A 14,514-nucleotide genomic window follows, 5' to 3' on the forward strand; every position below is an offset into this window, starting at 1 on the left:
GAATCCTAGAGTGTCAGCTAAAGACTTACAGAAGTCTCTGGCATATGCTAACATCCCTGTTAGCGAAGCTACGATATGTAAAACACTAAACAAGTATGGATTTAATGGAAGGATACCACAGAGGAAGCCACTGCTGTCCAAAAAAAAACATTGCTGCATGTTTACAGTTTGCACAAGAGCACCTGGATGTTCCACAGCAGTACTGGCAAAATATCCTGTGGACAGATGAAACCAAAGTTGAGTTGTTTGGAACAAACACACAACACTATGTGTGGAGAAAATGAGGCACAGCACACCAACATCAAAACCTCATCCCAACTGTGAAGTATGGTGGTGGGGGCATCATGGTTTGGGGCTGCTTTGCTGCGTCAGGGCCTGGACGGATTGCTATCATCGAAGGAAAAATTTATTCCCAAGTTTATCAAGACATTTTGCCGGAGAACTTAAGGCCATCTGTCCACCAGCTGAAGCTCAACAGAAGATGGGTGTTGCAACAGGACAACGACCCAAAGTATAGAAGTAAATCAACAACAGAATGACTTAAACAGAAGAAAATACGCCTTCTGGAGTGGCCCAATCAGAGTCCTGACCTCAACCCGATTGAGATGCTGTGTCATGACCTCAAGAAAGCGATTCACACCAGACATCCCAAGAATATTGCTGAACTGAAACAGTTCTGTAAAGAAGAATGGTCAAGAATTACTCCTGACCGTTGTGCACGTCTGATCTGCAACTACAGGAAACGTTTGGTTGCAGTTATTGCTGCCAAAGGAGGTTCAACCAGTTATTAAATCCAAGGGTTCACATACTTTTTCCACCTGCACTGTGAATCTTTACATAGTGTGTTCAATAAAAACATGGTAACATTTAATTCTTTGTGTGTTATTAGTTTAAGCAGACTGTGATTGTCTATTGTTGTGACTTAGATGAAGATCAGATCACATTTTATGACCAATTTGTGCAGAAATCCCTATCATTCCAAAGGGTTCACATACTTTTTCTTGCAACTGTATATATATATATATATATATATATATATATATATATATATATAGTAGGCTCGAGGAAGCATATATTTTATTTAGGGAAAGCTGGATGAGACAAAAGGAATCCAGGAAAGCTGAGTATGCCTAACAAAGAGTAGTTTGCTACCGGCTGCTGCACCATTACTTATTAATATTTTCATATTTTCACTTCTAAGCCCTATGTTAGTGCTTCGGTAATAACAAGTCAGTCCCCAAGACAGAGGAGAGTGAGGAGGTAGGGACTTGAAGGAATTGAACCATCCACTCAAATAAGGTTGCTGCTGAGTGCACGGCGTGCTCGCCCCTCTATGATGTCCTCAAAGGAATGTCTCGTCCCAGTTCCATGTTGACTTTTACATTACTTAACCGGGTTCTTTCAGGATTTTGATATTGATGGCTACCCTCAGGATAGATTACTAATATGATTGGTGAAGGTCTGACTCCCAGAACCTTGCTCATCAGCTGTTTGAGTAGACCATGGCCTCCCCACAGCTTACAAAACAGTGCCATACATTGTATAGTGACTGTGCCTGTGCTTAGTATCGCAGCTCAGCTCCATTCACTTGAATGGGACTGAGCTGTTCCAGGGCCATATGACCGATAAACATGACATCACTGTATACTGTGGGGTGTTTTACTGTATACTGCATACTGTAAAGCATTGTACACTATGAGGGAATGGGAGTGTTATACTATACAGTATATGTGGTCTAGTTTTCTTTCATATTTACCAGAAAAAATATGGAGTGGTATGCGAAAGGTGGCAAATGGAGGGAGGAGGCCTAAGATGGGTAAAGAGCCCCAGGCCTATGATGCACCTCTGTGAATGTCTCGTTCCGCTCCCCTGCCTGTCTGTTTGCTTTGAAACCAGGAATAAAGCCTGCACATCATTTTCGCAATCTGGTGAGTGCTGCATCTTAATTTGTCTATTATTTGCATCTTATGGACTTGTGTTTTGTATGCTGATCACTACAGCAAGATTTTGCCTTTAACTTTAGAGGCTGTTTGGCCGGATGCCATACCGTCCGCTGGGAAATATATAGTTTGCTTGTCTGGTAGTGCCGCCCTGTTTCCACTCTTTATTCTACCCTTGATCACTCAATCCACCCCTGGTATCTACAGTCGTGGCCAAAAGTTTTGAGAATTACATAAATATTGGAAATTGGAAAAGTTGCTGCTTAAGTTTTTATAATAGCAATTTGCATATACTCCAGAATGTTATGAAGAGTGATCAGATGAATTGCATAGTCCTTCTTTGCCATGAAAATTAACTTAATCCCAAAAAAAACTTTCCACTGCATTTCATTGCAGTCCTTAAAGGACCTGCTGAGATCATTTCAGTAATCGTCTTGTTAACTCAGGTGAGAATGTTGACGAGCACAAGGCTGGAGATCATTATGTCAGGCTGATTGGGTTAAAATGGCAGACTTGACATGTTAAAAGGAGGGTGATGCTTGAAATCATTGTTCTTCCATTGTTAACCATGGTGACCTGCAAAGAAACACGTGCAGCCATCATTGTGTTGCATAAAAATGGCTTCACAGGCAAGGATATTGTGGCTACTAAGATTGCACCTCAATCAACAATTTATAGGATCATCAAGAACTTCAAGGAAAGAGGTTCAATTCTTGTTAACCGCTTTACGTCCGCCCATAGGATATAAACGTCCTATGGGTGGACGTCTATTTCTGAACGGACGTTCCAGAACGTCTTTTCAGAAAGTGCAGCTGCACGCTAATCGTGCAGCTGCTGATCGGGTTGCCCGCTGTCAGTGACAGCAGGGCAACCCTAAGACAAGGCAGGGACAGTGCCCAGGTGCCCCTGCCTTCTAGATCGCTGCAGACACAGCGCTCACCGAGCGCTGTGTCTGCAGAGAAGGAAGCGCTGTGCGCTTCCTGTTCCGGCCCGGCGGTCATGTGACCGCCGTGACCGGAGTGTGCAGGAGCTGTGTGAGGTCTCTCAGAGACCTCGATCAGCCCTGCTCTGAGGCTGTACAGCGCAGGATTGCTGCTGTACAGCCTCTATAGGGGTGTATTTGTCCTGTAACTGGGGCTACTATGTCAGCCCCAGTTACAGGAGAAATCAACAGTGAAAAAAAAAAAAAATGCAAATGTCCCCCAGAGGTCTTGTATGACCTTATGGGGGACGAAAAGTGTAAAATAAAATAAAAAAAATAAAGGGTTGAAAAAATAAAATAAAAAAAGTTTCACATGTAAAAAAAAAAAAAGTTCCCAAGTAAGGAATAAAAAAATAAAAATTAAAAATAGAAAAAATAAAATAAAATAGACATATTTGGTATTGCCGCGTCCGTAAAAAACAGCTATATAAAAATATCACATGACCTAACCCCTCGGGTGAACACCGTAAAAAAAAAAAAAAAAAAACTGTGTCAAAACAAGCAATTTTTGTCACCTTGCATCACAAAAGGTGCAACACTAAGTGATTAAAAACGCGTATGTCCTACAAAATAGTACCAATAAAACCGTCACCTCATCCCGCAAAAAATGAGCCCCTACATAAGAAAATCTCTCAAAATATAAAAAAAACTATAGCTCTCAGAACATGGACACATTAAAACATAATTTTTTTGTTTCAAAAATGCTATTATTGTGTAAAACTTTAATAAATGAGAAAAAGTATACATATTAGGTATCGCCACGTCCGTAACAATCTGCTCTATAAAAATGTCACTAGACTGAACCCCTCAGGTGAACGCTGTAAAAATAAATAAATAGAAACTGTGCTAAAACAACCAATTTTTTGGTCACCTTGCCCCATAAAGTGTTATAATGAATGATCAAAAAATCATATGTACCCAAAAATAGTACCAATAAAACTGGCACCTTATCCCCTAGTTTTAAAATGGGGTCACTTCTTGGGAGTTTCTACTGTAAGGGTGCATCAGGGGGCTTCAAATAGGACATGGCATCTAAAAACCATGTGGAGTTCCTTTTCTTCTGCACCCTGCCGTGTGCCCATACAGCAGTTTATGACCACATGTGGGGTGTTTCTGTAAACCGCAGAATCTGGATAATAAATATTGAGTTTTGTTTGGCTGTTAACCATCGATGTGTTAAAGAAAAAAATTGATTAAAATTGAAAATCTGCCAAAAAAGTGGAATTTAAAAATTTGATCTCCATTTTCCTTTAATTCTTGTGGAACGCCTAAAGGGTTAACAAAGTTTGTAAAATCGGTTTTGAATACCTTGAGGGGTGTAGTTTCTACAATGGGGTCATTTATGGGGGTATCCACTATGTAGGCCCCACAAAGTGACTTCAGACCTGAACTGGTCCTTAAAAAGTGGGTTTTGGCAATTTTCTTAAAAATTTGAAGAACTGCTTCTAAACTTCTAAGCCTTCTAACGTCCTAAAAAAATAAAATGACATTTCCAAAATGATGCCAACATAAAGTAAACATATGGGGAATGTTAAATAATAAATATTTTATGAGGTATCACTTTCTGTTTTAAAAGCAGAGAAATTGAAATTTAAAAAATTGCGAATTTTTCTAATTTTTGGGTAAATTTTTTTTTTTTTCATAAATAAAGGTAAAATATTTTGACTCAAATTTATGACTATCATGAAGTACAATGTGTCACGAGAAAACAATCTCTGAATGACTTGGATAAATAAAGGCGTTTCAAAGTTATTACCACATAAAGTGAGATATGTCAGTTTTGCAAAATTAGGCCTGTTCAGGAAGGGGGCAAATGGCCCAGATGGCAAGTGGTTAAGAAGGCTTCAGGGCGTCCAAGAAAGTCCAGCAAGTGCCAGGATTGCCTCCTAAAGAGGATTCAGCTGCGGGATCGGAGTGCCACCAGTGCAGAGCTTGCTCAGGAATGGCAGCAGGCAGGTGTGAGCACATCTGCACGCACAGTGAGGCGAAGACTTTTGGAAGATGGCCTGGTGTCAAGAAGGGCAGCAAAGAAGCCACTTCTCTCCAAAAAAAACATCAGGGACAGATTGATCTTCTGCAGAAAGTATGGAGAATGGACTGCTGAGGACTGGGGCAAAGTCATATTCTCCGATGAAGCCTCTTTCCGATTGTTTGGGGCATCTGGAAAAAGGCTTGTCCGGAGAAGAAAAGGTGAGCGGTACCATCAGTCCTGTGTCATGCCAACAGTAAAGCATCCTGAGACCATTCATGTGTGGGGTTGCTTCTTATCCAAGGGAGTGGGCTCACTCACAATTTTGCCCCAAAACACAGCCATGAATAAAGAATGGTACCAAATCCCTCCAACAGCAACTTCTTCCAACAATCCAACAACAGTTTGGTGAAGAACAATGCATTTTCCAGCACGATGGAGCACCGTGCCATAAGCCAAAAGTGATAACTAAGTGGCTCGGGGACCAAAACATTGATATTTTGGGTCCATGGATTGGAAACTCCCTAGATCTTAATCCCATTGAGAACTTGTGGTCAATCCTCAAGAGGCGGGTGGACAAACAGAAACCCACTAATTCTGACAAACTCCAAGAAGTGATTATGAAAGAATGGGTTGCTATCAGTCAAGAATTGGCCCAGAAGTTGATTGAGAGCATGCCCAGTGGAATTGCAGAGGTCCTGAAAAAGAAGGGCCAACACTGCAAATACTGACTCTTTGCATAAATGTCATGTAATTGTCGATTAAAGCATTTGAAACGTATGAAGTGCGTGTAATTATATTTCACTACATCACAGAAACAACTGAAACAAAGATCTAAAAGCAGTTTAGCAGCTTACTTTGTGAAAACTAATATTTGTGTCATTCTCAAAACTTTTGGCCACGACTGTATATTAATCTATATTAATCCGCCCCTGGTATCTATAGATCTGCTCATACACAGTTAAGTGAAAACTCAATGTGTGCTTTCAGATTTTTTATGAAAATGTGTGTAAATGTGCACTTATAGGAACACTTTCATCAGAACATGACATCAGAATCATGAAAGTTCTATTGTTCCCCTAAGCCTAGATAAAGATGCCCACAGAAGAGCATTGCACTGATTAGTGTGATGTGGGACTATATAATTGAGTAACGATTCCCTGTTTTGTACAAAGTAAAATTTAAAGGGGATATCCAGTTCTAAAAATGTCCCCTACAATGCCCGGACCCCTACTATACATCATACTTACCCCGGTCCGCAGCACCCACATCACTCCAGATCCCTGCATGGCTGCCGCTGCATTTCCCTGTAGAGGATCAAAACATCCGGAGACAGGGGGAGCAGCCAATAGACATGACATCACCTGTGATGCTAGGGAGGCTAGTCACCATCGTGGCTTGCTATTGGCTACACTGCCCGTCACTGGATGTTTTGATCCATGAGGCAGGGAGATGCAGCGGTGGCCATGCAGGGTTCCGGAGTGAATCAGGTGCCAGGAAACGGGGTAATTATGATCTATAGGAGGGGCCCATGCATTGTGGGGGGATTTTTTTAATTGGAAAACACCTTTAAGAAAAAGTGGCAGCTACAGTGTACCACATAAATTGTGCCTTGCAATGCATTATTGCTTAAATCCTTTGGATAAAACGATGACTTTATGCATAATTTTATACAAAGTTTAGAATTGTTGATCATCTGGAGAAGTTACAAAGGGATAAATATTGTCATATAATATATAGTACTCGTACAGTAAGTGTCATGTCTGAAAATTCTTCTGCAGGACACCTTTGTATCAATGCAATACACTAGAACTGTTAGGTCATCTATGTTACCCGATTTGAAGGCAACATGATATAGAGAGAGATGATGAGACAGTGTGTGGTTTTGATGATTTTATTGTACATTATCATGTAAAATGTTCTAATGCTGTTGAAGTGCTAGAGAAAATCTGTAATTCCTGCTTTACCCACCACACACAGATATTAATGGTTCTCTATATATGCTAATTTTTATAGGCAGAATTTAAAGAGGACTTATTTCCACTGTGACATGCCTATTTTAGTACAGAATTCTGGAAAATCTTTTCTTATAATTATACATTGTGTTATTCTTTTTTTATTCATAACTATTGTAATAAGTTGGGGGGACTCCATATATGGTTTGCTTTGTCTAATCAGTGCTGACAGTATCAGAACTTGTAGGGACAAGAAGAATGGTAACACCCAGTTGCCAATTTATTCATACATTTCTTTGAGGAAAAACAAAGGAACAATATAATGCAAAGTTATCTCAAAAGATGCTCCAAAATTGTTATCTCATGGGTAGTGATGAGCAAAAGGATTTGTATGAATCAAATTCATTACAAGAATCAGTCTCCTTGAGCAGTGAGGCCCCGCGCTCAATAGACTCCCCTGTTGCCCCTTGATTTAAACAAAAATCATATAATCCTGCAATTTTCACATTGGCCACTAAACTGATAATAGACACCACTTATTGGACTGTACAGATCACTTTACTGCAGTTACCTGCTTACTTGCTATTCTAATCCTGCCTATAATGATAACACCTCTGTGTATAGATAAGACAAGATCCACTATTCACCATAAGTGATTGTCAAAGCTTACCTCTTTTTTCCTTGTACAATGACTTTGTTACAGGTCACAGAGCATGTCTAGAAAACTCTCCAACAGAAGTCAATAGGGTCCCCTCCTGACCATGGTGTCTCTATGGCCCATGGGGCTGCCATAAAACAATTTTCTTAATGCTTTCTAAATGCTTTTAAGAACAGTTCAGTAACAATTATATAGTCTGAGATACCATAAAACATAACATTTATTTCAATCGGTTAAATCCCTCAATATATGCGATAACACCATAACGCTGTGCGATTGGTGACCCAGAGCTAGGGAAGGGGGAGACTAATACTGGGTCTCTGAAAACTAGTCTCACCCTAAACTGGATGTACCTTGGGTGGAAGGCATTACCAAATCACCCAGCTGACTGGTGAGCACCTATAAGACCCTCCCTGTCCCTGCGCACCAATGGAGACTGCCCAGCTTTGTTGTGCTGTGGTGGGGGGCCCTGTCACCAATGTGTTAGTGATAATGGATAGCACTAATGTGTCCTTATATTGCGTCCCAACGCGTTTCATGGACATGGGTCCAACTCATCAGGGGACTACTCGTCAGTATCCGGAGGTGATGATAGCTTTAAAAATCACCTCTTTCAGCTGATTAACAGTGCATTAAGTAACATGCTGTTTTGCAGTGGTGCATTCATAAACATGCTACTTATCTTATGCCTCCCATGTCTCGATCCACACGGATGTAGGCTATGTTGTGGCTTGTGGCAGCAACAATGCCACATGTAAAATGGCACCTTTTTAAAGCAAACGCCGAACTTGTTGGCCCTCCCCCTCAGCGGTCAGCTGACTTTAGCATGTGACCGGGTCATGTGACTGACCCGGCAATGCATTGCAGTAACTGCCGTCTCCTCCCCCAAGCCATCACATGACCGCCAGGCTCCGTGACGCTGCATGACGCTCCACGATATGCGTACCATGTGATAGGGGGAGGCAGTATCAGAGAGGAAATAATCCTCCCTCATTGTATTACATCGAGGAGGACGGATATTCAGAAATGGGAGGGCAGCAATGCTGCGGGATATCAGCGCTCCCCTCCCATACCTAGTGAACAGTTTATAACACAAGTTTAAATTGAAACAGCAGCGCTCCCATGTTAATAAATGCAGCGCGCCGTAGAGCATTTCAAGCGGCATGAAGTCAATAGGCACACCTTCCTATATATTTGCAATAATAGCTTATTAGCAAAGGAGGTCAATCTCATCCGTATCAGTTAGGTAGGTATATATATGTAAATATCCAAAAAGGAGGACACTCAGCCATAACAGGACCAATTATCCATGCGGCACCCTCGCTATCCAGGCTTGGAAGCCTGGGTGCCACAGTGCCACAGTGACAGGATCCCAAGTATCCCCCGTATGTACATATATAGAGAACATACAGGATGTCATGTCCTACTCATCCTAGTGGGGGACCCATGTGCTAAATGGCTCAGGTTAGATGAAGCAGCCAAAGGATAGCTGCTCATTTAGCCCCCAGGGTGGACAGTTCTCAACTCAAAAATCCACCATGTCTCGCGCTGCAAAATCTTTTTGTCCCAGTCCCCCCTCCTCCTCGGGTACGGCACTGATTCAATGCCCATGATTTTGAGGCCTGAGAAGTTACCCCCATGGTAGTTAGTGACACGTTTTGCCAAGGGCGTCATGGAGCGTCATGCAGCGTCATGGAGCCTGGCGGTCATGTGATGGTTGGGGGGAGGAGACGGCAGTCACTGCAATGCATTGCCGGGTCAGTCACATGACCCGGTCACATGCTACAGTCAGCTGAACGCTGAGGGGGCAGGCCGACAAGTTCGGCGTTTGCTTTAAAAAGGTGCCATTTAACATGTGGCATTGTTGCTGCCACAAGCCACAACATAGCCTACATCCATGTGGATCGAGACATGGGAGGCATAAGATAAGTAGCATGTTTATGAAAGCACCACTGCAAAACAGCATGTTACTTAATGCACTGTTAATCAGCTGAAAGAGGTGATTTTTAAAGCTATCATCACCTCCAGATACTGACGAATAGTCCCCTGATGAGTTGGACCCATGTCCAATGAAACGAGTTGGGACGCAATATAAGGACACATTAGTGCTATCCATTATCACTAACACATTGGTGACAGGGCCCCCTACCACAGCACAACGAAGTTGGGCAGTCTCCATTGGTGCGCAGGGACAGGGGGGGGGGGTCTTATAGGTGCTCACCAGTCAGCTGGGTGATTTGGTAATGCCTTTCACCCAAGGTACATCCAGTTTAGGGTGAGACTAGTTTTCAGAGACCCAGTATTAGTCTCCCCCTTCCCTAGCTCTGGGTTACCAATCGCGCAGCGTTATGGTGTTATCGCATATATTGAGGGATTTAACCGATTGAAATAAATGTTATGTTTTATGGTATCTCAGACTATATAATTGCTATTGCATAATACGATACCAACCTTTTACCAGGCAGTGATCAATGCACAATTTGGTTGCGTTATTAATTAAATAAGAACAGTTCAGGCAAGATGGCCACCATCATCATATTCAGGAAACAAAATATTTAAATCAGCAATAATACAACTGATTAAAAAAAGGGATATGTGTTGCGATCTGGTTTTAACTGCTAAACATTTTTGGTGAAATATTTCCTTTGACAGTCAGAATTACACCGAATGAAAGTGGTAAAACAAACACAGCAGAGAATATGTGAAAATGAAAGAAATGTGAATGAATACAACAAACACATAACCAGACAGATAGTGAAACAGTCAACAATCAAAGAGAGATTATCGCTTAACCTGTTTTCTCAGAGCTGCCATTGATGGTATTAGTAGGGATGGAAGTGAAGATAGTCTTTGCGTTGTCCTTCATAGCAAAAGATTTCTGCTTAATTTTCATGGCTTCCAGTGCTTTGAGCTTCTTGGCATGTTTAGTGCCTTTGTAGTGGGCCACAGCCTGGCTCTACAAAGGAGAACAAAATGAACCATGCAAATCAGGCTCATTTCTAAACTTGCAAATGCTTTATTATTAGAAATACAGACAAGCTTTCAATAAAGGGTACCATGCAATATATATGCAGTAGATCAAGAAATATGCTGTACTGTCACCTGCTATGCATTTTTGATAAAGTAGTAAAATATCAGTTTTTCTATTGTAGTTTAGCCAAACACACCAAATAATTATTACTTTGAAATGTAGAATTTATGAGACTCGTATACAATGGCTGGATTTTAGCTCAGATGTAGGAAATGTGAGGTACCCGTTGGTATCAATCTAGTGCCATACTATTATAAGACAGTTTGTTTAAGTATTGGGAAAAGGTAGGGTGGTTCTATCTCTATTGACATAGTAAATTTGTAAGAAATCGATGATTATAGTAGATGACAGAGAGACTGATTGTGTGTTAATATTAGGCTTGTTTTACATCTGCGGCAAGAGTTCTGGTAGGCTGTTCTGGCAGAGAAGAGCCTGCTTGAGGTCTATGGATCCAACATTGCGTTACCGGAATGCTGACTATAAATGGGGTCAGGCGGAGATCCGAGCGCTACCTGGCAAATATGCCAGAATTCGACCAGACAAATACTGCTGCGTGGAGCCGTATTTGTCTGGCCAAATCCTGGCATATTTGCTGGTTAGTGGCCGGATCTCCTCCAGACCTCATTATAGTCAATGGGGATAGTGGGCATTCCGGTAACAACCAACAGTGTCAGATCCGGAGGGCTCCAGCAGATTCTTCTCTGCCAGAACTCCTGCCACAAATGTAAAACAGGTCTAACATAGTTACATTTGGATTCAATTTTGATGTCCATTGTGAAATGCCAAATACCAAAAAGGAAATCCAGGTCGCTTCTAAGAGTTCCCATCTATAGGATGTCAGAGAACCAATATAAACAGAAATATTCATAAAAAATACATACAGTAGAATAACTTTCACCAGAGACATGTTGCTAATAGTGCATCACCTTATGCAGCACAGTGATGTAAATCAGGATATAACAATCTATAGGCAATCAATTATACATTTAAGAATACCATAAATTGGAATCATGCACAATTTGTAAATTAAAGCTGCACAAACTGATAAACAAATTAGGTTCAAGTATTGGAAATTTGAAATAATGTTTTGCCCAAGATTTTTTTTTTACACAAAGCAAGATAAGCGATTAAATGAGCAGCAATTTTTTTTTATGGAGAGTGGGTGTCGAACCACTGAGTCAAATAACCAGTTTGACTTTGGGATAATCCTAAGGGTGTTATCCTAGCATTCACCCTTTAATCTCTACACTTGAATCTGGACTTCATTGCAGGGGGCCTACCAGGTAGCTACCTCCTGGAATAGTCCCAATGTGGTTGATAGCTGTCGAACGGGGATCAGAGACATTGATGTAAAACACTGAGGGATCAGGCCAATTTTTTAAAAGTAACAAGCCAAGGTCAGGAAAGGCAATTTATGTAAATTAGTGAAACAGTCCAAAGGTTAGGGCAGGCAGCTCAGGGTCAGTATGGTGATTAGGCACAGAGTCAGGTCAGGTGAGAGTAACAAACCATTAATCAGGCAGAAGTTCTCAGTAATCTACTGTATGCGTGTAGCAATTGGAAGGAATCCTGTTATAGTCAATAGACACAAGCTCTTTCTTGCTCGTATTCTCCAGAATCTAATATCCAAAAATTCTGATTCCAACAAATCCAATTTATTGAGAAATTCAGAACAAATTTCATTTGATTTTCTAAGTTAGGTATTTTCTTATATTGGTGAGCTAAATTCTTAGAAAGGAATAAGGATTTAAAGATGACCTGTCACCACAAAATGTAATGCAATCTGCAGGAAGCATATTATAGAGCAGGAGGAGCTGAGCAGATTAATATATAGTTTTGTAGGTTTAGAAAAGCTTGTAGTTTATACATTTAAATATCTGCCTTCATTGTTCCCATAGGAGAAATTATCAGAGATTGACAGCATTCTCTTTGTAGTTGTGTATATAGAAATAGCTGTCAGTCACTGAGGACTGTTCACAGGTGAGGTGTTTCCAATGATTGATGGCATTCTCTGTGTAAGTGTGTATACAGAGATAGCTGGCAGTCACTGATATATGTACACAGGGGAGGTGTTACCTGCGATTGATAGCATTCTCTGTGTAAGTGGGTATACAGAGCTAGCTGTCAGTCACTGATAGCTGTACACAGGAGAGGTGTTACCAGTGATTGCTAACATTCTCTGTGTGTAAACAGAGATACAGTAGCTGTCAGTCACTGATAACACCTTCCCCATGAACAACAAAATCATAAATGGCAGAGATTTAAATGTATAAATTCATGTGGGTGGTGCTTAGTTATGCAGAGTTAGTTGTCCATCACTGAGTGGCACCACCTACACAACTCTAATGCATTAAAACAGCTGAGATTTAAATGTATAACTTACAAGTTTTTCATTCTTTATCATTTTGCTCAGCCTTGCCTGCTCTATAACATGCTGCCTGCAGATTGCACTGCATTTCATGGTGACAGGTTATCTTTAATTTTGTCTACATGATAAATGCAGGATAAATCCGGGATGCTCGGGTGCTCTACCGATCACCTGAGTATAATGGATGTCAATAGGAGAACCCGAGCATTAAACCAGGCACCCCCTGCTCTGAAGAGGGGAGGGTTCCTGGTTCATAGGAAAAAGTCAGAAATTGATGAAAACACAACCAAAATGGTTCGGGAACAGCATGGGGAGGATGTCTGGATGCACCTTAGACTCCCAGGGAACGATGTTGTCCAAATAGTACGCCACTTTTACAGCATGATAATACGCACCAAACTGAAGATAAAATACATTTTAGAGGAAAAATTGTTAGGAAACATTCTTTCCTGTATATTTACTTGTATATAAAGTGCAAGTGCTGCCAGGAAGAGGCATTCCGATACAACCTGTATATCACATAAAGGAGGGCCTTATTCACATTGTGGTACAATTGTTCATGTAGTGGGACTCCTACACTCATAAAGCCTATGCACTAAGTGAAAGGGCTGCCAAAAATTGCAAGGAACCGGCACTCCAATACACCCTTTGTTACACATAAAGGAGGGCATCATGCACAACCTTGAAAAATTATGATTGATGGCCTGCTGGTGACCCTCAAAAACATTTGGAGCAAGGGCCTGCTGATTTGACCATCTAAAACATTATGGGCAAGGGCCTGCTGTCGCTTTGTTGACTCTAGATAACCTGGGGACGATCGCACGTCCCCGTGACAGCGATGATCCATTCGGATGTCTGCTCTATCAACTTTCGATGTTATTTTCAGTGCAAACCATGGTGACCACGGGTAATGGGGAATCATGGTTCGATTCCGGAGAGGGAGTCTGAGAAACAGCTATGGCTACCACATCCAAGCAAGGCAGGATGTGCGCAAATTACCTTTTAGATATAATTAGGTGAGGGCCTGCAGGTGAGCTGACCCTCTAAAAGATTTTAGGTGCGGGCCTACAGGTGAGCTGACCCTCTTAAAAATTATATGCGTGGGCCTTCAGGTGAGCAGACCCTCTAAAAAATTATATGCGTGGGCCTTCAGCTGAGCTGACCCTGTAAAACATTGTAGGTGAAGGCCTGCTGGTGAGCTGACCCTGTAAAACATTATATGGGAGGGCCTGCTGGTGAGCTGACCCTATAAAACATTATATGCAAGTGCCTGCTGGTGAGCTGACCCTATAAATAGTATTCCACTATTCCACTACTGCCCTCTGCTGATCACAAAGCCTGGCCAACATGTGGAACGTGGTGTTCCAGCGCGTGCTCGCGTTGCACAACAGCCTGTGAGCTGGCAATTTCAAGCGCTGCTGCAGCGTTGACAGACCGGCTGAAGCTGTCGATGACTTGTGGAAATGTGCACACATGCACCTTCACCAGTAGCTCAGGCAAATTGGGGTAGGTTTTGAGAAACCACTGAACTACTAAGTTTAAGACGTGGACTAGGCATGGTATGTGTCTGAGCTTGCCGAGCTCCAAAGCGACTACCAAGTTACGGCCATT

The 14,514-nt window shown here is 41.6% G+C and overlaps 1 protein-coding gene across 2 annotated transcripts in view; it reads right to left on the reverse strand.

Moving 5' to 3' along the window:
- Positions 1-14,514, reverse strand: part of ZNF385D (zinc finger protein 385D) — a 569,376-nt gene that overhangs the window by 211,855 nt on the left and 343,007 nt on the right. For both annotated transcript variants that reach the window (XM_040433353.1, XM_040433352.1), the window contains one exon: positions 10,298-10,460. In XM_040433353.1, the coding sequence (XP_040289287.1) occupies positions 10,298-10,460 (163 nt within the window). The remainder of the gene's footprint in view (positions 1-10,297; positions 10,461-14,514) is intronic.

The sequence above is a fragment of the Bufo bufo genome, chromosome 5, assembly GCF_905171765.1.
Source record: "Bufo bufo chromosome 5, aBufBuf1.1, whole genome shotgun sequence".
In the NCBI taxonomy this organism is placed as follows: domain Eukaryota; kingdom Metazoa; phylum Chordata; class Amphibia; order Anura; family Bufonidae; genus Bufo; species Bufo bufo.